This window comes from Amblyomma maculatum, chromosome 3 (genome assembly GCF_055883805.1).
Source record: "Amblyomma maculatum isolate TAMU_Amacu chromosome 3, ASM5588380v1, whole genome shotgun sequence".
Taxonomy (NCBI): Eukaryota; Metazoa; Arthropoda; class Arachnida; order Ixodida; family Ixodidae; genus Amblyomma; species Amblyomma maculatum.
In genome coordinates this window covers 35235154-35261131 of record NC_139346.1, presented here as the reverse complement: position 1 = coordinate 35261131, position 25978 = coordinate 35235154, and the positions used below count along the sequence as shown (strand labels likewise).

Below are 25978 nucleotides of genomic sequence, written 5' to 3'. Positions count from 1 at the left end.
GACACGGGTAGTTTACGGGGAGGCTTTCCCATACGACCGTGTTGTTGCCGAAGAAATCAAAATCGTTGATTCCTTTAGCACGTCGGTGTTCTAAGAGCTTTTGCTTTGCGTACATATTCGCGTAGTGGCAATCGAGTATCGTTGGCCTGGGGGACGACATATTCGTTGTGCGTGCCGGTAACACAGTTAGATTAGAGATGAACGAGTCATGCTATTACCTAGTTTTATGCGATGGGAAAACGTGCATTCCAAGTTTAAACCGTGTAAAAGCACGTGTAACCAAGGAAAGAAAAGTTTAGCCAAGTGTAACCATGGAAAGCCGAGTTTAGCAATCAATATGATTCGCATCTGACCAGGCTTAACCATAAGCCTCAGCCATTTTTTTCTTTCTCTCTTCCTTTTCTTTCTTCTCTATTTTTTCTTCTGTCCGCACGAGGCAGAGGAGGTGGCTCAGCTACAGAGCCAGTAGCAGGCCCGTCCATTTTCTTTTCCTTCTTCCTACAGCCAAACAGTCAGACTGCCGAGCGCAATAGAGGGCGCATAACCGCCGAGATGTGGTTCATGGAAGAGTTCAGTCAACGGGAACCAACAGAAGTGATGTGTGAAGGCATGCCGTGTGACTGCATGATCAGTCCATTCGACTTTCCTCAAGTGCATCTTCGACCCGGACATTTAAAACAGACTTTGTGAACAATCCGTTTGGAATTTCGGACACGTGTACAGTGTGTGCACTGTGGCACGACATCGGTGAGTATTACAAAGCATATGAGACTTTGCGTTTGGAGACTCTACCAAATCGAAATACTGTATAGAATAAATTGTGCAGTGGTAAGACGCCCGACTACTGCCGGAGTTTCTGGGTTCGAACCCGACCACGGCGGCTGCGTTTCGATGGAGGCGAAACGAAGTGGTTGGTTGGTTGGTTTGTTCGCGTGCTGTGCGCTGTCAGCGCACGTTAAAGATCCCTTGATGGTCGAAACTACTCCGCAGCCCTCCATTATGGCTCCCCTTTCTCTCTTTCTACTGTCACTCCCGCCTTCATCCCTTCCCTTACGGCGCGGTTCAGGTGTCCACAAAGCAAGTGTGACAGATACTGTGCCTTTCTCTTCCTGTGAATCAATTATTATTATTATTATTATTATTATTATTATTATTATTATTATTATTATTATTATTATTATTATTATTATTATTATAGAATAAATTGAGACCGCTGTATGCTACTTCACTAATCATCGGGCAGTGTTCGTGTCTGTCAAGCAAAATTAATAAAGATGTGTATACCCAATGTCTCTCATTGAGCTCAGCCAAGGAAACGTGCCGTCTTTGCCAAAAGTAACCAGGCTGACGAGTTTCCTTCTCAGCCGTGTTTAGAGCCCTTTGTCTATCCCAAAAGGAAAAAAAGTGGTCTTCACAGATAAGGGCTGTGGCTTTCTTTCCGTACAAGAGGTTGAAATTTTGATATCCCATAAATTCTGCACAGCGGGGCTAAGGAGCAAACCGCGCAGCCTGGTTACTTTTGGCAAGACGGTACCTCTCGATACCTATATCCTGGCATAACCATTTTTCATTGCATAGTCTTTGAAGAGCCACAGAAATCTGTCCGGGAGTATAGTAAGGCTTTCGCCTTGAAAGAAATTTAGAAGAATTGAACGATGCTGAACCGAATATGGGGCGAAAGCATTAGCTGGGGTGGTGGTGTTGGCCTCTTGAAAAATGGCACGTACCCACCATGGGGGATTGGCTAAAATGTGACGTCGTCCACAAACTCAATTACAAGTCCAAGGTTGTCGCAAAGCGAGATTGTAAAGAATTATAAGAATGCAACTATTAGAATTGTGAATATAAAAAATAATCATAATAATTTTGATGAAACAAAAAGCCTGAAAGAATTTCAAAAACGGTTAACAGGTTAACCTACCAGTTGCTATAATACGTATAGTCGTGTATGATTTTATAAATTGTGTCCAACGCAACTCCCTTGACACTCGCACCGAACGACAGTAAAACGGGTAGGGACAAGGTGAGTCCTAACCTAGAGAGGAGGATCTCTGCAGGTATGTCCTTCTCTGAAGTGTGAACCGCCGACACGAGAAGAAAAAAAAAATGTTCTGTTGATTCCACTTCTCCACATGATGCACAAAGGGAAGCATTATGCTGCGGGTGTTGTTGTTGCTGGCCTCTTGACCGAGCGTTCTTCTTCCTCTTCTTCTCCTTCTGTTAGGCGCAGCGCCGGCTCGGGGACCACGGACATAGGGTGCCTCGATGCGGTACCCTACACGGACACGGCACACAGCGACAAGCGGTTAGACCTGGCAAAGTATTGTTTTCGCAATAAAAAATCGTCTGGCGGCTCGAATCTTGCAAACCATTCGAATTGAGTGGGTCCCACGTGACCTACTCAGTTCGCAAACCTCTGCAGATTTTGCAGCCCGCCAGGCGACTCTACCTTCATCAATGGCACGCTTCCTCGTAAGAAAGGAGCACCTCCGGGGCCGCACACGCGCTCTTGTCCCACCACGTGCGGTAACCCTCCCCATCGGTCTTACCCGCGCAGAGGATGTTGCGCTACGAAGGATCCGGGTCGGGGTTGCCCTCACACCTGCTGTGACACGAACATCGCCTCAATACCGATATTTATATCAACGCCCAGGATGTCCTGCCTACAAGTCACAAGATCATGAGGTAAATATTGACCACTTGTGGGTTTGCCCAGCACTGAAGCCGACGACTATTCGGCACCTGACGGTAGTGGGCCTTTCGCCGAACATCTCTTCGTACATTGGACGCAAGGGCCGTACCATCGCTCCTTTGAACTTTATTAGAACAGCCAATATTTTTCTTTCATTCCATCATCATCATCATCAGCCTGACTATACCCACTGCAGGGCGAAGGCTGGTTGGTTGGTTGGTTCATAGGACGGGAAAGGCGCAGTATCTGTCACACTTGCTCTGTGGACACCTGAACCGCGCTGTAAGGGAAGGGATGAAGGTGGGAGTGAAAGTGGATAGAGAGAAAGGGGGGCCGTAGTGGAGGGCTACGGAGTAATTTCGACCACCTGGGGGTCTTTAACGTGCGCTGACATCGCACAGCACACGGACGCCACTTCGTTTCGCCTCCATCGAAACGCAGCCGCCGAGGCCGGGATTCGATCCCGGGAACTCCGGCACAGTAGTCGGGCGTCTTACCACTGCACCACCCCGGCGGGGGAAGGGCGAAGGCCTCTCCCATATTTCTCCACTTAACCCGGTTCTGTGCTAGCTGCATCCACTTGACCCCTGCGAACTTCTTAATCTCATCCGCCCACCTAACTTTCTGCCGCCCCCTGCTACGCTTTCCTTCCTTTGGAATCCAGTTTGTTACCCTAAGCGACCATCGGTTATCCTCTCTTCGCACTACATGTCCTGCCCATGTCAATTTCTTCTTAATTTCCACTAGAATGTCGGAAACCTGAGTTATTTATCTGACCCACTCTGCACGCTTCCTATCTCTTAATGTTACCCTTACCATTTTTCTTTCCATAGGCCTCTGGGTTGTCCTCAACTTAAGTAGAACTCTCTTGGTTAGCCTCCACGTTTCAGCCCCATAGGTGAGTACAGGTAAGATGCAACTGTTGTATACTTTCCTCTTTAGCGATGCCGGTAAGCTGCTAGTCATAATCTGTGAGTGCTTGCCAAATGCGCTCCATCCCAATCTTATTCTTATTTCCTTTTCATGGTCCGGATCTGCAGTTACAATACCAGTCCTAAGTAGACATATTCGCCTACGACTTGCAGTACTTCGCTACCTAATGTAAACTGCTGTTCCTTTCCGAGGCTGTTGAACATTCTGCATATTGATTTTCAAGCCTACCTTTCTGCTTTTCCTGTCTAGTTCACCAATCATTATTTGCAGTTCATCCCCCGAGTTGCTTATCAAGGCAATGTCATCAGCAAATCGCAGATTACTGAGGTATTCTCCATCTACCCTGATCCCTAACTGCTCCCATTCCAAGTCTCTGAATACTTCCTCTAAGCAAGCTGTGAATAGTACTGGGGAGATTGTGTCTCCTTGCCTAACACCTTTCTTTATGGGAATTTTGTTACTTTCTTAATGCAGAACTATGGTTGCTGTGCAGTCACTATATATATCTTCCAGCACTTTCACGTACGGCTCGTTTACCCCCTGATTTCGCAATGTCTGCATCATCGCCGTGGTTTCAACTGAGTCAAATGTTTTTTTCGTAATCAATGAATGCTATGTATGAGGGCATTCTTTCATTTAATACCCCTTTAAACTTTTTTACATATTCCATTATGACCTGAGGCAATAAACAACGTTATTAAAAAAAAAACCCTGCTAAACCTAAGTATAACCAAAGCGAATGCGGCGGCACATTTCGCTCGATTCGCCTCTCCATCTGAGCGGCAGGCTCTTGGTGAACCACGTCCACTAGATGATCGGATTCGGCCTGTCTTTGCGACCTCGGAGACGCAGACAGCTCGCGAGGCGTCTCGTCTGGATCGTCCATGACATTAAATTGTCGAGATCGGTTAGCGAGCGTCATGACCCCAGCGTTGTTGTTGTTGTTGAACACCTTTATTTCCACCGAGAAGAAGCTCCGTTTCGGACTCCCCGGCACGCAGGCCTGATGGAGCCTTACTCAGGAGCCTCGCGAACTAAGGTCTGGTGAATATACATTGTTGCTTCACGGCCTCAGCCGCCAGGCGGATGGCTTGCTGCTGCTGAGCGGGGTCCTCGCTTCGCAGCAGGGTCTCCCAGGCGTCTCTATCTATATTTTCTTTAGCTCCTGGGCTGTTGTTACATTCCCAAATAATATGGTCTAGAGTGCCCCATCTCCCACATGTTATGCAATGTAGATCCTTTTCATCTTTTGAAATTGTTGCATATACCCAAAAGGGACTAATATGATTGCCCCCTTGTAGCCTCCTCCATGCAATTGCCTCCCCGTTTCCGAGGGAACGGTCTGGCGGCGGATAGACCCTTCTGCTTAGTTTAGTGCTCTGTAACCTCTTTCTACGAGATTAGGCTATCTTTTACAACCATGCAAGAGGGCTGCTCGGCAGCCGCCCGGTGATAGAGAGCTCGGGCAAACTCGTGAGCAGCCTCATTCCCTGCGATGGATTCATGTGCTAGTATCCATATAATTTCCACGTTGCGCTCAAGCGGCCTCGATTCGAGGACTCGTTTAGCTTCTTCTGATATTCTCCCCTTCCCAAAATTCTGACCGCATTTTTACTATCGCATAGTATGAATTTAGCCTTGGTACCGACACAAGCAAGCGCTACTGCCAATTCCTCCGCCGCGTTGGCGTCTCTCGTGCGGCTCTAAGCCGATACTACAGGTGCTCCTGTTCCGTCGACTACTGCGGATACGGCTGCTCCTTGCCGTCCACATGCAGCATCTACGTAGGCCACATGTTCTGCTGGTTGTTCTCCCATTCTTTTCTCGTAGGCTCTGGCTCTATGCCCACGCCTCTCTTTGTTATATTCGGGGTGCATATTTTTTGGCATAGGCGGGACGCGTATCCTGGCTCTTATCTCTTCCGGGATATCCACTGTCTTATGAGCAGTGTATCCCGGTTTGATGTCTATCCATTCTAGTATTTTTCTTCCTGTTTCAGATTGGCTAAGTCGCTCCAGCTGAGCTATTCTAACTCCCTCAGCTAGCTCGGCCCGTCTGTTGTGGATACCCATTTTCTCAAGACGTTCCGTTGATGTGGATATGGGAAGTCCCAGGGCCCTCTTGGCACATTTCCTCAGTATCCTGTCTACTTTATCTATGTTCTCTTTGTTCATATTTAAGTACGGCGTTGCATAGCAGATTCTGCTTGTTATGTACGCCTTTGATATTCTTAGGAGGCTTCTCTCTTTTAGGCCTCTCCCTTTTCCTGCTATCCTTCTGAATATGCCCTGCACTTGATCCGCATATGTTGCTAATTTCTTAATGGTATTGGCATTGTTGCCTTTATGATTGATAACCATACCCAGGACCCTCATCTCCTCGACCTGCGGCACCTCTAGGCCCTCTACTACCACTTTGATGTTTATTGGCTTTTTGTCTCTGCTGTTGGTGTTGTACCTAAAGAGCTCCGACTTCTGCGGTGAGCATGCTAGTCCTCTGTCGGCTGCATACTTCACCACGGCGTCTGCAGCTCTCTGCAGGCTCCACTCAATTTCTGCATCACTTCCATTGTTCATCCAGATGTTAATATCGTCAGCATACATGCTGAACTTTATGCCAGAGATCTCATTCAGCTTAGCTGGGAGGCCTCTCATTGCTATGTTGAATAGAAATGGAGATAACACGGCCCCTTGAGGGGTTCCTTTGCTTCCTAGCCTTATGCTGGGAGACTCTGCGTCCTGAAATTTAATCAACGCCCTTCTGCCCTGAAGAAAGTTCTTAATGTAATTGTACGTTCTTTTGCCTACGTTTACTTCCTCAAGACCTTTTAGTACCGCGTCATGTCTGATATTATCGAAGGCCTTCGTGAGGTCTAGGCCTAGGATCTCCTTAGTGTCTAGCCCTTTCTTGTCTATGATATCATGTCTTAGTCTGAGCATTATGTCCTGCGTGCTGAGCTTAGGTCTGAAGCCTACCATCTCATGCGGCCATAGGTTTTCATCCTCCATGTATTTTGTTAATCTCGCTTGCACTGCGTGTTCCATGAGCTTCTCCACACACGATGTCAGAGAGATTGGTCTTAGGTTTTCTAACTTTGGTTCTTACCCCGGCTTAGGAATGAGAATCACTTCTGCCTTTTTCCATTCGTCCGGTAATTTACTTTCTTTCCATACTTTGTTTATGTATCGTGTGATTGCTTCCACCGAGCCTTCATCTAGATTTCTAAGCATGACATTTGATATCTTATCTGGTCCAGAGGCCGAGCGAGTTCTTAGCCCCGCAATAGCTACTCTGACTTCTGCTACCGTGATATCTGCATCTAGTTTGCCATTCTCTGGACCCCCGTATTCCGCTTGTTTAATTTCTGTTGTTTCTCCTATGTATATTTCTTTGAGTCTCTCCATTAGTTGCTTATCCGTCCCATGGAAAGCGTGTCTCGCCTTCACTTGGTTGATGCTAGCTGTCTGTTTTGATTTGTTCGGATCTAGGAGGTGCCTCAGTAGGTTCCACGTTTTGGCTAAGCTCATATTCCTATCCATTTCGTCACACGTGCTGCACCAGTTTTGCTCGTTAAGTTTTATCGCGTAGGTTTCCATGTCTTTCATATGCCTGGCTAGCGTTCTTCTTAGGTTTCTGTTCCATTTTTGGGATTTCAGTTTTTTTCCAAGTCTCTCCTTCTCCTTCCACATACTCATTAGTTTGCTGTCCATTATTTCCGGCGTGTCTTCCCCTTCGGCAGCCATTTCCGCGCTCTTAGCATCCTCTCTAAGCTGTTTAGCCCAGGTATTTATATCCTCAATTTCTTCAATTCCGTGGTCTCCCCGAATTGCTCGGAATTTATCCCACTCCGTTATTTTGGACTTTTTGATCTTCCTCAGTTTCACCCCTTCTCCCACTTTGGTGGCTATTATGTAGTGATCACTGCCCAGGTTCTCTATGGTGTTGCTCCGCTCGACTTTACTAGCATTTTTACTGAAAGTGAGGTCTGGCGCCGTGTCTCTGGTTACACTGCCGCCGACTCTAGTGGGCGCACACGGGTCTGTGTGTAAGGTTAAGCCAAGAGTTTGGGACTCTTCCAGGATAAGTCTACCTTTTAGGTCCTGCCTTACATACCCCCACTCCTGATGCGCCGCATTAAAGTCTCCCACTATCACCAGCGGGTTCAACCCGGCCAATTTGATGGCTTTCTTGAATATCGTTCCGAATTTGGTTTTCTTTTGTCTTGGGCTGCTATAAATGTTAAGCAAAAAGATACAAAAGATACTTTTTGCTTTCTTCCGCCCTGTTATCATTTCTACCAAGGCTGCTTCCATGCTTCCAGTGCTAACATCGTGCTCTAAGGTTGCTATGTTTCTCTTGACCAGCGTGGCCACCCTGCATTTTTCTCCCAGATTGCTGCAAAAACTTCGGTATCCGGTCAATTTGACTTGATAACCTCCGGTCTCCTGCAGTGCTATAGCAATCGGTTTGGCGTCTAGATTTTCTAGGTGCTGCTGCAGTAGTGCCCTTTTGCATCGGTACCCCCGGCAATTCCATTGCCATATGGTAGCGTTCTCTTTCTTATTTCGGTCCTTGTCCATTGTTGGAGTACCTATACTATTTGTTCTAGTTTCGTCATCCTATCAGCGATGCCACTTAGCGCCACAAGGATTTGGTCTATCGACCCCTTTATGTCGCCCAAGGCGTTAAACCTGTTATTAATTTCTTGCATTTGTGCATCTATTCGTCCCTCTAGCTGTGTAAACCGCGTGCTTAGTTCTTCTACTCGCGTTTCTAGCTTTTCAATTTTGCTGCCGAATCTGCTTGTTAGTTTCCTTTCGAGTACCAAGAGAGGGTCTGACTCGCCCGCCTTCCGTTTTACTGGTGAGGGTTTAGTTACCTCCGCGTCCATTTTTTCTTCCCCATTTTCTGTTACCTGTTTCGCCTCTGCTGGTTTTTGTATTACCGCAACGTGAACAGGAGGCGTTTCCGGTCTAGATCTGTTATTGGTAAGTTCTGCTATCATTTTTCTTAGCTCTGCAATTTCTGATCCTTGCCTTTTTATATCGGCTTCCTGTTTTCCTATTTTTGTTTTTAGCTCTGCGTTTTCTTTTTTTAGCGCTATAGTTTCTGGGCCAGCCTGGGAGGCCTTGCTCGCGTAGCTTAACGCTGCCGTTTGGTGCCCCGTCTTGGGTAGTCGCAAGTCCTCCCTGGAGGGTAGGCACGGGAACTCCTTGTCGTCCGCAAGTACCACACTCGGCGGGGGTTGGGTTTCCCGGAGCCTTCCAGATGCAGGCCCTCCTTTGGGCCCACTCTTGGGTAGCGTAGCCTCGCCTTTTTCATCTTCCAGTCTGTTCGTCGGCACGAATGGCTTCCTGTATATTTTTCTGCACTTGCTGTCGCCCAGCATGTGGTCTCCCCCGCATAGTTGGCATACGGGGGTACACGTGTGCCCTTGCTCCGGGTCTTCTTTCCCGCATCCGCGACACTTTATTTTCGTCGGGTCCGGGCATACGTCGGCTCGGTGTCCGAGTCGGCCACACGTCACACACACCTCCAGCTTCTTCTTGTATCTCCAGCACCTTTTAAATGATCCCAAGCACTTTACCAGGTCAGGCACCTCGCTCCCCTCGAATAGAATCAGCAGCGAGCTGGAGTCCCCGAGTCTCCGTGCGCCTAATATCGGTGGGTTAGCGTCGCAATCCAGCGTCTCTCTGATCAGTTCCATGCTCATGGCCATGGGAATTCCGTGGATGACTCCTTTTCCGGCGTCTTCCGGCATCGGTGCATGGTTTTTCGCCTCCACGGTCTTCCCTCTGATCACCAGTTTTTTGGCTCCTTGGTACTTCACTGCCCTTTCCTCGTTTGCTGACGCTACGAGGATGGTTTGTTGTGTCATATTGAGACCACGTCCTCTCTCATGAGTACCTTGAGGTCGACTCCAGCTTCTTGCGCTAACGCGCCAGCAACTTCTGCTTCTTCTATGTTTCCCCAATTCGCGGTAATGCCGCCCCTCGGTATGAGGAGCAGCTTTATAGCGCCGCTTGGTAGATTAATCATTTTCCTCTCCACCGCTCTCTTCGCCAGCCTTTTTCCTAGTTTGGGCTTGAACTTGCCTTGACTGGTTAGCCCTTGCGTTCCATCTTCCTCCGACACGTATCTTTTGCCTTCACGTCGAAACCAGCCGGTTTGAAAGGCCGGCTTATCAGCCTCATCTTCTGGCTCCGTCATACCGACGCATTCCAGTTCTTGTTCCTTTTCTTCTGTGACCATCTTGGCCGGTCTCGGCGACTAACGCGCGTCGGGTAGCCCCGACCACGTTGCGACGTTAGGCCTAGCGCTATGCTTAGCACTCGGCTCTCACGAGGCGACTCAAGGGTGGCGATAAAATCCAAAAATTGGGCCTACCGTTGAAAAACCGGTATTCCACAGAAGATCCGTAGCCCAGGCAATCGCCTTGCAAAGTCTGAGCGCGCACGGCAGCTGCGTCCCTGTCTGTTGACTGCGTCGTGGTCAGCGACCCCAGCGTAGCTGCGCTTGGGTGACGTCATGGTTGTCACGTGACTAGGCAAAGGCGTGCGGACGCCGGTGCCCTTGGCACCTTGGCGCTGGCGGCTGAGCGACGTCATAGTTGCCACGTGGTTTCTCATCGGTTCAAGGCCAAACACGCGCACACGGTAAATAAGCTACGCAGGGTAGTAAAAGCTATCGCTTTTAAAAGCTTAAAAGCGGCTTTTCGAACGCTAGGTAAAGCCAGGTTTCGCCGTGCGTTTCGTGTGCCTCCCATATCGCCGAGGGCGGTGCAGTGGTAAGACGCCCGTCCACTGTGCCGGAGTTCCCGGGTTCGAACCCGACCTCGGCGGCTGCGTTTCGATGGAGGCGAAACGAACTGGCGTCCGTGCGCTGTGCGATGTCAGCGCACGTTAAAGATCCCCAGGTGGTCGAAATTACTCCGTAGCCCTCCACTACGGCTCCCCCCTCTCTCTGTCCACCTTCACTCCCACCCTCATCCCTTTCCTTACGGCGCGGTTGCGGTGTCCACAGAAAAACAAGCGAGACAGTTACTGCGCCTTTCCCTTCATATAAAGCAATCAGTGTATTCCAAGGTCCAGCGCTACTGCGCATATGTCGTAACCACAGCAGCCAGCTGCGCCGTTCCAGTGGTGTCCCGCCGCTGCGCCTACACAGAGGAGGAGAAACGTAGGGTCGTCCCAGCAGATGCGCGCGCCGCCGCGGAAAGCTGACCGAGCGGAGCGGGCACGGTGGGAGCGGGAAAGTCTGTTGGCATAGCATGCCGGTGAACTTTGATGCGTTCAACGTAACGCTAGTAGTGTTCGATGCAACCTTCGGTCACCCGCAGTCAAGCTTTCGCTCCACATTCGGTTCAGCAGCGTTGAACCCTCTATTTTTTTTTTTTCCTTCGAAGTACCTCGGCTAGTACCAAAGGATAACCAGCGTGACCACATGGTGCGGCAGGTGAATGAGGGTGATACGCATGCTCTGCCTCCACTAAACAGCAGCAGTAGCAGCGCAGGAAGCGGAGATCCGACTGGGAAGGGAAGTAAGGCACGGACCAAGTGGGCCAGCAAAGTATCTGTACTGAAACCTCAAATCGCTGAGTGGAATGTGGTTATCGCCGGTCGTACGCAGCAGTTTCGCTTTGCCGTCCCTCTCTCCGCTTACCCCGTACTCTCGCGCAACCACAGACACACGCATGCATGGATTGACCTTGCAGCCTGTCGGGGCACGCTTGTGCGGTGGTATAATTGCAGCTGCAATGCCGCATTTTTATTTTTATGTGTGTGTGTGGGGAGGGTAGGATAGATTAGGGAGGTACGACAGCATGGTCTACGCCTTGGTGGGTGCGCGGATTTTGCAGCGCCTCCCCGCCATTCATTACAACCGAGTTGTGCACCCCAGTTCTATCTGATGAGTATGTAGTGCCATAACCTTAACACAGCTCTTAATGATAGCTCGATCCACTCACATTCGCAAGAACGTTCATTACCGTTATAAACGAACTTGACCATAATGGTAAGGCACATAATGTTTCAGGGTTTTCAGAAGGTATATGGAATAAAGATAATGTTGCATCCATATTTGCAGAAGCTTCAATCCATTTTTTCCCGATACATATGCGCAAGCATTCCATTTAGTTAACAGAACATTTTACTGTGCTAGCTTCAGTGGCAGATTGAACAAAGCAGATATGCAAGCGAAATTACCGATATTAGAGTTGAAATTTTACGAGTCAATGCTAGTATGCCATGGTTTAGTGTACAGGTAGAAAACCTAGTTGTTGGGAAACTTAAGCAAACCATGCAATCAATACCATGCAACCAATCAAAATCATTGGAACGTGAGATAGCAGCAACTTGGCTAGTAGCACCAAAATATCAGAGCAATGTTACAAGTTTGTTTCAGTCAAACGTAACTACCTACTGTTCTTTTCACAAAGCTGAAATCTTTCCTGGATAGAATAGAGGACCATTTGGTGTCTAGAAAAAAATTGTTTTTTTAAACCAAGAAATAAGGCAAGATGAATATCGTGAAATTCTCGGGCAAGCCTAGTAAGAGCTGTCTGCTGCTGTAACATCTTTCTCTGACACAGTGGAACCTTTTATTAAAGATTACCGTAGCCAAGACCTCATTGCAGAAAATAGCCTTATTGGGAAAGGAAAATGGTATGAGCATAAATGTATTTTAGAATGAAATGAGAAAGAATGAACACTGTGATTATGGCCATGCCCGACATGCATAAATTTCGTTTCTGAGCCACTTATGCTGTTTTTGTGAGATAAGGGTTCCAAATATACACGCACAGCATTCAGCTATTTTTTGCTAGCAGAACACAAGATGTGCTTGAAAGGGGCGTACTGAAGATTCTCCCCAGAAACTTTATATTGGCAAGCTGTTATTTATATTAACAATGATAAGCTTAGTATGTTTGCCAGAACATGTGGCCCTTTAACATCACAGGATTAGAACGTCCAGTGATGTCCTTCAAGGCATGTAGGTCATGAAGGGCTCTTCTACAAAGATAACAAAAAGTGTCTATTCATTCCAAATAGGCACACTTCAGAAATCAATTACATGTATAAACAGTACTACAGTTCACAGCACATGTACTTCCTAATGTATCAAATGCGGGGCAGAGTCATCCAGGACTGCAAAACAGGTCAGAAACTTTATCCTTTGTAAGGCTTTATTAAAAAACCAGACAGACAAAAAAGTCTAAAACAACAGCCATTCATCCATCTCACACACTTTGTGCTTGGCCTTTAAAGAGCAGACAGTGAGGTGTGTGCCAAGAGTGGCCACACTAGAGCCCACACCTAACGGTTCACACTTTCAAGTCATGACACATGCTTTTCACACTTTCAGTTCACTTAGCTCTCTCACAACAGTAGTTATGATACCGAACAAGCCACAAAACACAGCAAGTGATATAAAACCCTTCTGCCACTGCAGCTCTCTCTACAATTTGCCAAGCGCTAATCTCAAAAGTACAACGATGATGCTGCAGTGACGCGTCGCCACAACTGCGTCCAACTGGAAGCCGCAAATTCACATTTCAATATATCTATATACATTTTTGTATGTATATATTTATATATATATAATATATAATCTAATATGAAACGATCAACTCTCAAAGGAGAGAAAAGGGAGAGGGGAGGCCTCACTGTCGCATATCACGCGTAGAGCAGCCGATTCTCGATTGTGTACAGGAATGCAATAAATAATCAACGACCTACGAAAACTGACGTCTGGAAAGCCACCAGATGCTGGCGCACTCCTAAGAGGCCCTGGGAAGACTGGGAGGAGGAAATGCTTTAGACAATGGCGATGACAGACCGACTGAAAGACCACGAAGCTGCCACACAGACGCCTCCTCTGCAATCTGCAAGTGCTGGCGGCATAAGAAGCGCAGGGCCTATCAATGCCTACAGTGCGAGTGCTAGTCTCCGAGAGACTAGCAATGCGGGCAATTGTGACTGAAGAGGAGGACACGAGGCTTCCGGCTGTTATTCTGCAACTTTTTTGCTCCCCCACGCCTGGCAGGTAAAAATAAAAACATGTGCGTGTTGAGAGAAATGGGATGGACTGTGCGTAAAAATTTGCTACAACTGCGCGATGAGGAAGGAACGAAGGATGCACGAAGTTGCTGCAAGGCTTCAGCAGTACACCATCTGATTTTGTCAGCTGTATCTGGCCATAAGCCACGACCTTTTCGACACGGCGACCGTGCCAACTAGTTCTTTCCGACTCTCTTGCAAGAGCTGAGCCAATTTCAATGTTATCTCGTTCAGTTCAAGTGCTGTAAGCAACTCTAAGTGCTTCTATCTTGGGCTCACATGCTGCATCATTTCTTTCAGCAACAAAAAATGTGCGTCTTGCTACAACGACAGGTGAAATTAGCAGGCTCCAGCAAAGCTGGTGCTCAAAGGTCGCAACTAGTACAACAAATACAGAAGAAACTGGAGAGTATTTCTGCAATGCATTCAACAAACTGGAAAGACCAGCAGTGTCATTTAGTCGTCTCTGGCGTGATCAAGAAATGACATATGCAGAAAAATGAACCACCAAAGTGGGTAGTCTTTCGTTGCTCCATAAAGAGTTTAGAAGTGTCTGGCACTGTGACATGCAATAGCATCATGCAGCGTCTCCACCAGGAAAAGCAATGTGCGCTGTACATGCTGAGCTTTGTCCTATGTGCAAATGGTGGAGGTGTGTTCGTGTGCATGCATTTGTGCGCATAACCACAAGCCAACTTATCATAGAAACTTTACATGGTCGAAAACACCTACTGAAGCTTCCAAGAGTTCTAGTATCCACGAATAAAAATAGGAAAAGGTTGCAGTAGCTAACTTTCTAGGCATTGTGCATGGAAAAGCAATGCTGAGAAGACAGGTCGTTGTAGCTGGTACAGAGGTGGAGGAAAAACAACACACCCGAGAACAGTCACTGATTTTGGTGAACAACTGCGATTTCCTACAATGTACAAAAATGGTATGTTTTGTCACACCCTAAGTGCACATCATATTCAGGGTGTCAGCTACTGCTTCCTCTCTTAGCGGTAGGTGGCACTCTCCTGGATACAGTGGTATCACAATGCACCAGGAGCTGTATATGTAAAGGCACAAACAAGGGGAAAGCTAAAGCAAACAGAAGGGAGCACCGTAAATGCACGATAATCAACTGCAGTTTCCTAGTTAGCTAGCTAACTAGGCGCTCCTGTTCATGTTGCTTTGAGGCTCGTGAAAGGTTTCGTTAATCATGGTCTGCTACTCACAGAAGAATCAAGCAGCACGTGATGATACAGCCAGAGAGAACAGTTTGCTTTAACACCACACCAGCAAAGGCTCCACACCAAAACACTATCAACTGCAACTATTTCAGAATTGGGCACAATGTAAACCCATACTCAGCGTAATAACTGATGCTGCAGAGAGGAAAAATGCATTTCTCCCATCCCCTTTTCAAGTTACTGCATGCATCACAACACAGTTTCAATGATTGCAGCGATAATCATGAATTTAGTAACTACTTGACTGGCGTTATATTAAGAAGGCTATACTGTCGCACAGCCTGTTTAAGATGATGCAAACCAAACATCTGTGCCTAATGATGCCATGATGTCAATATGGTCAGTGACAAATAGAGCACATTTGGCAATTGCATCTCCTTAGGCACTGCAAGCACATTTAGACTTGGCAGTGGACGACGCATGACCTTCTGTGCCATTCAGCAGCCCTGCACGACTGTGACGCGACTCGATAACACAAAAGTGGCAAGAAATGAAGTAGCTCGGCTGGAGAAGCAAGCCACCATGACAGAACAAAAAAAAATGCAACAGGTGGTGAAAGAGCCCTCGCGCATTTCAGGGAGTGCACAGTCGCAGCTGAAATGAGTGAAGTATGAGAAGACGCGATCAATGATAAATGATTCCATAAATAAGAAGTTGAAGCATACAAAAGTGAGGGAGTTACTGCAAGGAGCGGCCGCATCAAACAGAAGTCCAAAGTAGAGTGAGGTGGACATATTGCCGCAGTAAGCACGGGCATCCGCAAGGAGTAGTACTTCCATGCAAGTGGAACGTGCGGTTGCGTGCACGGCATCCAGTCCATTTTGCACCACTCTGCTGCAGAAATAAAAACAAGGAGCCCTAGCAGGAACAATGTGCAAATGCAGGACTGGGAGCTGCAGTGCAGAACCACTGCATAGTAACCTTCGATTGCAGAGAGCTGCCAAAAGCATCAACTCTGCTCTTGTTCACTCGATGAAAACAGAGAGAACACCACGAAACAGTAATAGATCTCAGCCTAGTCAGGGCATAGCCACTGTTACCCGTTTTTCGGAAGAGAATGAGACAGAATGAAGCCGTTCACTAAAAGCTGTACTTTCCTTTTCTTCTTTCTTTTATGCTCGAGTGGGAATAAAGCATCCTGCAGTGATCCCTGATGGCCAGGAACTAGAGGTGATAATTCAGAGCATGCACAAGGTCAGATTTGCGCTCAAAGTTTTGATTCTTGTAATGCTTGAGTATGAGTCCCATGTCGCAGTCCCTGCACAGAGTGTTGACACAGATGCAGCCTGGGTCTGCAAACTACACTCCGCCAGAGAACATGGCTAGACATTTGTCACCCCACTGTGAACAACAAAGGTATTGTCGGCACAATGAGGTACTATAAAGTTGGGAAACCAGAACATAGCAGACCCTTGAGGTGCGGAAAAACTTTGTGGTGGTCTGACCAGGGCATTGAAACAATTTTACCAGTCTCTAATCATCACCTCTAGCGATATCCTACCAGACTAACAACTGCAAGGCTGACAACTCCAAATTTCTAACATTTAAAAAAAAAAAAAGAAAAGAGTTCGCACAGAATAAACCAACGCAGCAGTAGTGCTCACAGAACACAAGTGAGGCCAACTGCAATGCAACAAACAAAATGAGGCAAACAAAACTAAAATTCCTAGGCCTCATGCATCTCTGTCCACTCTCTTCAAACATTATACCTGCCTTTAGTATCCTGTCACACAGACATTAGCAAAAAACCTGAATCTACTATCGCAAAACGCAAAACTTAGCTTTTCCTGACTCAAGAGAAGAGGACAGGAAGATAAGTTCCAACCAGATCCTGGCATGAAAACAGCCCAATATCTCTTCTTTGGAGGTTATATCCAGCTAAGGATTTCCAAACTCCAAGTATGATACTTCAGGATAGACATAAAAATGCTCGAAAAAAAAAAAGAAAAAAAAAAGGCAACAGTGCTAGAACTTTAAAATGCTGGCAGACTCGTGTTTGAGACCTAATTGGCACCCATCTTTCCAGCCTTTGGCTTCTGCCCACTGCCCCAGAAAGGTGGCTTCTAAAAACAAATGGCCACGCCACTGACATCAAATGGGTCACTCTGCAGAGGCCCTGCTGCACATGATTCCTTCCTTCAGTCCCAGCCTACAAGTGAGCGAGCCACAGACGAGTGCAGTAGAGCCACGATTCCTCATCATAACTCCTTGTCAGGAGGGTGAGGGAATGATGAAGGTTAATCCAAGCCAGCCACCATTTGACCAGCCTTTCCTGCAGCAGCAGTCATTGTCCATGCATGGATGATGAGAGGAGGAGGGGGAGTGATGAAAGGTGCTGCGATGAGGTCTACACTCTGTCCAGGTGCGTCAGTCAATGTCCTTCGCGCACACAATCACGCACACACACACACATGAATGCGTGCACACGCAAGCGAGAATGGGAGTGCCGAGGCAGCGAGGAGATGCGGCGATGCCTGTCAGACGTCCAGGTGCTTGGAAGGTGGGCTGCTGATGAATGGCTCACTCCACATTCGCCTCAAGTCGCCCTGCGAATGGAAGAGCCCCAAACCATCACCACTTTGTTCAATATGTTCTTTACAACAACAGAACATCCTTGCTTCCGTCCCATACCCTTTGGGCCACCACACTCTCCAAAAACACAGGTGTAACCCTGAATCAACTTGGAATGTAGACATATTTCCAAAAGCTTTACCATGGAACAGAGCACATTCATTTAAGCAATGAAATACAGGAATCTCGCATTATACAGCAGATCCCTGATGTAATCTTTATCATGAAACTGCAAGAAACAGCAAAAACCACCAGCTGAGAAACTTGAGGAGCCAAATACAAAATGAGGGAAAAAATTGGTTGTCATTGTGCACCGCTTCTTAATTTAAAATTAACTGGATTTAATCTACACTTTGGATTCTGAGGGAAGGAAAGCGTAGCAGGGGGCGGCAGAAAGTTAGGTGGGCGGATGAGATTAAGAAGTTCGCAGGGGTCAAGTGGATGCAGCTAGCACAGAATCGGGTTAAGTGGAGAAATATGGGAGAGGCCTTCGCCCTGCAGTGGGTATAGTTAGGCTGATGATGATAATGAATCTACACTTTCTAAATTTTTAATTACATTTTCATCACAGACAGCAATCATTATCACATAATTGTAAAGAAGGTATTACTACCTTATTAATGCTTTCTTATTTATGCACTGGTAGACCTTGCACATACAAGAAATTACGCTGATGATGCGTGAAAACCGGTCTTTTTGCAATGTCCCTGTTTCTTCTCAAAGCTGTGCTTTGAGGCAAAACATTTTTTATTTTCAACTAGTATCTGTACCAATTTCCAAAATTATTCAGATATTATTTTTGTTAATCACTTACTTTACCACCCAAAAATTTCCTATTCGTGCAGCTAATAGAGTTGACTTTTTCTGGCTATGGTTCGCAGAAGATCTGGTCTTAGTAATATATGAAAAAGTGTTAAAATATATTTTGATTCAAGCTCAATTTTTATAATATTCCAATTTACTTCATACCCTAGATTTTTCTATTTTAACAGCTGTAATTGTCTCTGAAAGAATATCACCTTTGTATTATTTATGATTCGAGCGCATTTCCAACTTATTTCCAACATAACTGCACATTTTGCCTTGGAAAAATGTTTCTGACCACAGCGCATCCTTTCGGCATGTCTTGCTACAGCAGCGACAAAGCAAGGCAACCGCACAGGGAGCAATGTACCAGATTACCTCGTTGACAATACATTTTTCGGCATAATACATTTCTTTTTCTTTCCCGTCTAACGCCTTATAAAGGTGATGCATTCATTCTCGTACGACCAATATGATTGTATTTTCCCAGGGGTTGAGATAATATGATCGTGAAAACATTAAAAAAAAGAAACCTCTCAAGGTTTTGATTTTTGTGCCAGAAGGCAGCGAGATTCCTAGAGGGTTTCAATGGTAGCTGCAGCTAAAAGCGAAATCTCAGATTTAGTGCGTGCTAGAGTTATTGCGGCCGTGTGGTGGCCTCTACGAGCAACTTTGCAGGCTGCGTGATAATCATGGTGATGATGATTGATCGCTGCTTCTTTCTACCATCTATCCCAAGAAACAGTAAACACGTTAGAATCACATGGCTAAGAAGCAACGACTGGCCTATGCATTGACGAAGAGGTGCGCAGCTTGCGTTTGTACTTGCGGTTCTCCTGCTTTGGTGACACGTTTCATTTGTGTGTTTCCCTATGTCTAGGAAGTGGAGAGCGTTGTTACTAAAAGAAAACTCCACATCTTTCAAAAGTAGACGAAAATCCACGGAAGAAGAGTGTAGACCTGGCATGCAAACTTTGTCCATCTCCATGTTGACCATGATCATCGGCAAGTGAGAGGAAATTCGGAAGGACATCAAAGTCTTCAGCACTGGTGTGAAACAGACAAGGGGCACGCAGCATGGCAAAATGGAAGAGGCCCTCCTGGCATGGTTCAAGAAAGTAAGGGCGGCGGGCGTGAACGTTGACAGCCAAGTTGTTCAAAATAATGAGATTGCGCTCTCTTTGGCCTCGACAATTTCAAGGCATGGTGCGGGTGGCTCCATCGTTTCAAAACACGGCATGGCCTGTCATACAAGCCCATTTCCGGCAAAGCGATGTCCGCCAACGAAGGCGAGGTCTCCAACAGCCTTTCGACTCTGCTGGTGGTAATTTGGTAGTACCAACCAAAGGACTTCTTCAATGCAGATTTTGTTCATCAACCTTGAGCCCGAGAAAAGTCTCAGCATGAAAGGCGAGACATGTCAAGGAGGCAAAAAAAAGCAAAGAAACAGTTACTGTACTGTTGTGCTCCAACACAGATGGGACTGAAAAGCTTAAAGGTCCACGGAAACGGCCCCCAAGAAGGCACTGACAAACGTGTTGAGTGTGTAGAATACATCCTTTTGAGTATTAACGCAGAGTGTAACTCCTTGGAACAAAGCCAGCGATTTATTCATCATCATCATCAGCCTGACTATACCCACTGCAGGGCGAAGGCCTCTCCCATATTTCTCCACTTAACCCGGTTCTGTGCTAGCTGCATCCACTTGACCCCTGCGAACTTCTTAATCTCATCCGCCCACCTAACTTTCTTCCGCCCCCTGCTATGCTTTCCTTCCCTTGGAATCCAGTTTGTTACCCTAAGCGACCATCGGTTATCCTCTCTTCGCACTACATGTCCTGCCCATGTCCATTTCTTCTTCTTCATTTCCACTAGAATGTCGGTAACTCTGCACGCTTTCTGTCTCTTAATGTTACTCCTACCATTTTTCGTTCCATAGCCCTCTGGGTTGTCCTCAACTTAAGTAGAACTCTCTTGGTTAGCCTCCACGTTTCAGCGCCATAGGTGAGTACAGGTAAGATGCAACTGTTATATACTTTCCTCTTTAGCGATACCGGTAAGCTGCTAGACATAATCTGCGAGTGCTTGCCAAATGCGCTCCATCCCAATCTTATTCTTCTTGTTATTTCCTTTTCATGGTCCGGATCTGCGGCTACTACCTGTCTTAAGTAGACATATTCGCCTACTACTTCCAGTACTTTGCTACCTAATGTAAACTGCTGTTCCTTCCCGAGGCTGTTGAACATTACCTTAGTCTTCTGCATATTGATTTTCAAGCCTACCTTTCTACTTTTCCTGTCTAGGTCATCAATCATTATTTGTAGTTCATCTCCCGAGTTGCTTAGCAAGGCAATGTCATCAGCAAATCGCAGATTACTGAGGTATTCTCCATCTATCCTTATCCCTAACTGCTCCCATTCCAAGTCTCTGAATACTTCCTCTAAGCAAGCTGTGAATAGTACTGGGGAGATTGTGTCTCCTTGCCTAACACCTTTCTTTATGGGAATTTTGTTACTTTCTTTATGCAGAACTATGGTTGCTGTGCAGCCACTGTATATATCTTCCAGCACTTTCACGTACGGCTCGTCTACCCCCTGATTTCGCAATGCCTGCATCACCGCCGAGGTTTCAACTGAGTCAAATGCTTTTTCGTAATCAATGAATGCTATGTATAAGGGCTGGCTATATTCGGAGCATTTTTCTATCACCTGATTGATGGTATGGTTATGATCGATAGTAGAGTACCGTTTCCGAAACCCTGCTTGATCCTTTGCTTGATTGAAGTCTAAGGTTGTCCTGATTCTATTAGCGATTACCTTAGTAAATACCTTATACGTAACAGACAGCAAGCTGATTGGTCTGTAATTTTTAAGGTCCTTAGAGTCCCCTTTCTTATGAATAAGGATAATCTTTGCATTCTTCCATGGTTCCGGTACCGTCGATGACACCAGGCGCTGCGTATACAAGGTGGCCAGTTTTTCTAACACGATATCCCCCCCGTCCTTCAGCAAATCCGTAGTTATCTGATCCTCTCCAGCTGATTTCCCCCTTTTCATAGTTTCTAATGCTTTCTTGACCTCGTCCTTCGTCACTGGTGGAACGTCTGAATGATTTTCCCTACCGCCAATCTCAGTACGGTCCTGACTACTTTGGCTACTGTAGAGATTTGTATAGAACTCCTCGGCTACTTTGACTATCTTATCCATATTCGTGATGACGTTGCCCGCCTTGTCCCTTATCGCATACATCTGGTTTTTGCCTATGCCCAATTTCTTCTTTACCGCTTTAAGGCTTCCCCCGTTCTTTACAGCATGCTCAATTTTTTCCATGTTATACTTCCTTATATCGGCCACCTTGCGCTTATTGATTAGCTTTGATATCTCGGCCAATTCGATCCGGTCTGTTGGATTGGAAGCTTTCATTCTCTGGCGTTTCTTAATCAAATCTTTCGTCTCCTTAGACAGCTTACCGGTATCCTCTCTAACTGTCCTGCCGCCTACTTCTACCGCGCACTCAGTAATGATATCTCTGAAATTATTGTTCCTTGCCTCTAGGGTAATGTCGCCATCCTCAGTTAGAGCTGAAAACCTATTCTGTAGCGAGGTCCTGAACTCTTCTGCCTTCCCCCTCACCGCTAATACGTTGATGGGTTTCTTTCTTACTAGTCTGTTGCGTTCCTTCTTCAGATTTAGGCTAATTCGGGACCTCACGATCCTGTGGTCACTGCATCGCACTTTCCCGATTACCTCTACATCTTGAAATTCGCGGGCAGAGAGAATGTCGCTTGGCGGTGTCGCATGGAACTATTTCCTCGACCCGTGACATCACGGGTAAGTTGACTGGCAAGGCTTGCTAGAAGCTGCCATTTGCTGCGGCCACTGCAGCCATGACGTCACGGACACACTTCCGATAGCTGCAAAGTCGTCTGCTCGTGCGCTGCTCGAACTCTGTGCGGGCTGTTACACAGCTCGCCGCCCTTATCAGTTAGGTGGCCACTGCCCATTAAGTACAACAACCAAAGTGAAGAAGGGATCGGCAGAACGAAGCTGCATTTACAAATATCTTATTTATATAACGTAGTTCCAGGAGTACCGGAGTGTCGTCCGACGAGGCGTCAACAGCACGGTCAAGCACCGCACGATAGCAGCACCTCCTCGACCGCCGTAAACACCGCCGCTGTGGCCCCTCCTCCCGTATACCGTTCACGAACGACACGGCGGATCGTTAGCACCGATGTCCGAAATAAAGCGTGCTAAAATTTGTTGGCGTATCGAATACTGAGCCGAATATCAAGTATGAAGCTCTCGTGAGGTTCGCTGACCAGCAGCAAATTGCTGGTAAGAGCGATAGCCGTGATACAAGCTAGTTTCTGCTCAAGCCAGCTGCCGCTGGTGCATTTCGGCTGATCCGATCTGCTCGTACTAGCTATGCGTCGGCAGAGTTAATCCTATAATTATTTTACTATGGCAGGAAATGATTCACTATAAGGCAGTTTCATAAGTAGACGATTTACAACAGCATTGATCATGTTCCACAGCATCGACCACCATGGCTTCGAAGCGAAACAATTTAGGCCTAGCGACGACTAGGGACGGTCACGCACGGCGCCGTCGTTCGCCGCGCTCGCGAGCCCCACCCCCGCGGTAATTGTGTAACATACCTCAGCCTGCTCGCGGCATCCCGTGCTGCAAGCGTTGCAAACTCGTGTACTTTCATAGCTAAGGCCGCGCATTTTGTGACATTCTGCTCAGCAACAAGTCATTCAAACGATACTGCAGGCAAGACAAGGCTTCAGTACGCAGTCGCTGCGCTGTCGGACGTAATCGAAGACGTCGGGCGGCACCATATTCTATACATCGATCTTTAAACGTGATACAGTGGCCAAATGAATAACTTTATGAAGCAGACCCGCTCGTACGTTTCGCGCACTTGGGCGCCGACGAGTAGCTTTCGTTAACAGACGCCGTCATAACCTCGGTTAACGACGCAAACCGAGGTCGTCAAGCTCGGTTTGCGATAACCGCGGTTAGTGGTGTAACCATGGTTTGGTCCGCCATGTAACATAGGGTAACCACGGGTTCGCGGTTACACTAATCGTCGCTGCGCGAACTGGCGAACTCAGGCGTGTGCGAGCGAGGACGGGTTGACGCGAGTACGCCAGCGAGCGAGCGCACGGCAACCGGAAGTTCGTCGAAGTGATGTATGTCTGGGCGGAGCTTTGAACTTGCTTGTATTCTTAATTTTTTTATGGCTCCCTTCGGCGTACGAGTTAAGAGGGAAAATTGGAAGGGTCATTTTTAATCGCCGATATCTCTAGTGTTGCAGAAGCTAAATCGAAAATTTTTGCGGGAGAATAATGGGTGGTTCAATAACTAGCAGTGTTATGGCGTTGTTTATCCTCCTTGGTGACCCCTTTCAGTGGACCTTTAAGCCTACAGTCAGAGAAAAGTTTTGGAAGCCACGCTGCTTCTCCCGTAACCCGCGCCCTCCTGTCATTTACAAAATGAAAAGGAAGGCACGAATGACCGAAACCTTTTTCAGAGAGTTTCTCACCCTCCTGGATGCCCGGATGCGTGATGAGAACCGTAAAATTCTTGTCTTTTGTTGAAAACTGTGCTGCGCATCACGGATGCAGAATTTAAAAGTTATCTTCTTGCTGCCCTACTGCACCAGTCACTTGCAACACCTTGATGCAGGCATAATAAAAAACATCGAGCTTAACTTTAGGAGCTTATCACTCCGACATTTCTTGGCAAAAATCGACAGGAAAGCCGAAAGCTTGAAGGTAGACCTTCTTTACACCATCTATTTTCTGGCTATGTCACCGAATCGCGTCAAACTAGGAATAATTGCCAACTGCTTCAAGATGCGACTTTTTTTGTGCGTCTTGCGATGCCATGGAGAACGAAGATGATGACATCGAGTATGACATCCCAGATTGGGGTGATCTCAACGCAGACGCATCTCTGGAAGAATTAGTATCAGTGAACAACCAACTGGCGACATGCGAATTATGCAGTGTTCAAGATATTATAGCCAATGTTAGTGCTGAAGAGGAGAGCGATGGGGATGATGACAGCCGACAGGGGAGACTAGCGAACTCAAAGCTTTGGACGCGCTTCGTGGCTTTGTCACATGTGCGGGACTGAGTGATGAAACTGCTCCCCAGGTGGTCGAAATTACTCCGTAGCCCTCCACTACGGCTCCCCTTTCTCTCCTTCCACTTTCACTCCCACCTTCCTCCCTTCCCTTAGGGCGTGGTTCAGGTGTCCACAGAGCAAGTGTGACAAATACTGCGCCTTTCCCTTCCCGTGAGCCAATTACATTACATTTTTATTGTCAATACCCGTGAGAATCGTATGAACGAGATTCTGCTGTATAGTACAATTTCATAAATTCGCAACCATTCGAAATGCGAGAAATATTCAAATTACCAGGGTTTTCAAATTTACTGAGAAGAAAAAAAGAAAAGAAAAACCAGTGGATTCAGGCATTTTGTTGAGGAAACATTAACTTTTACTTTTATTGGACAGAGCTTGCAAATACCGCATATGCCATGTAGATGTCACTCCCCCCCCACACACACACATACTCGTAGCCTCTGCAAGCCATCACGGTTGCACATTTTTTTTTTTAGTTTCCACAGGACGCAATTCTACGTATCATATTTTCGTATGTATAAGATGAGCTTTATTTAACAAAAACATTTTACTAGTGTGTTGTACACGGAAGTGTATCTTATATGAAAAATACGGTAGACAAAGCAATAAGCATCTAACATGTAACACTGCTGCAATAAAAATGTAACGCTGTAATGCCGGTTGGGATCAAAAGGGGAGAAATAGCTGTACTTTGTCTTCTGCACCTTCACGAGACCTGTGTGACTAGGGGCAAATCGAACTGCGCACAAGTCTGTAGTTCAAGATTCCAGTGCATGGATGCCTTAGAAGTTATTGTGTTACCTATCACTCGTGTGAGCAAAAACGACCACCAAAGCAAACAAGCCAGGTGAATAGTGGAAATAGAATTTTCTGCAGAAAAACCAACGTGCATATGAATTAATAACACTTTTTGATGTTTGAAAACCTGCCAGGGATGGGTGCCGTTGCGGGGTATACGATACCTGCCGGTCATCTGAATGCACTTTAGAACCAGCAGATGGGTCTACACTGCGTACCCGTTGACCCCCCCATTTTGGTCTTTTTCTCAGAAAAGTAAGCTTTTTATATGTGAAATGCATCCGGAGATGCCAGAAACCTAACCTCTAACTAAGGTACATCACAAAAAAAATAACGCAGGCTAGTGTTGGGAACCGTAAACCTTTTTGTGGGGTCGCATCGCGAAACACATACAGATGTCGCCGAAACTGCTTCAATGCTAGCACCTCTGTTAGCTGCCTGGACCGGAGAGGAATAGCACTGTTACTTTCTAAGCTTACCTTGCCTTGATGGTGCGCCTACACAATAAAACTGGTATCCACTGCTGCACAGCAGGGAAGTACATTTTCGCACCTCTGCAGGAGCATGCTTTGGTAGTACACAAGCCGTAGAATGAACCAGTTTATTACGCTGTGAGTGGTGGAGGCCGGGGCGCTTCATACACTACGCATCCACGGTGCTCGCTAGAGCAGCTTTGCAGCTCCGAAAGGACAACACTTCACAGTGTGGCGGAATCAGGATTGGGCATTC

At 46.7% G+C, this 25978-nt stretch overlaps 1 protein-coding gene across 1 annotated transcript in view; it reads right to left on the bottom strand.

Moving 5' to 3' along the window:
* Positions 1-12791: 12791 nt before the first annotated feature.
* The window catches only part of SppL (signal peptide peptidase-like protein), a 108875-nt gene continuing 95688 nt past the window's right edge, over positions 12792-25978 (bottom strand). The window contains exon 13 of the mRNA XM_084597446.1: positions 12792-17461. Within this exon, the coding sequence (XP_084453572.1) occupies positions 17393-17461 (69 nt within the window). The 3' untranslated portion in view covers positions 12792-17392. The remainder of the gene's footprint in view (positions 17462-25978) is intronic.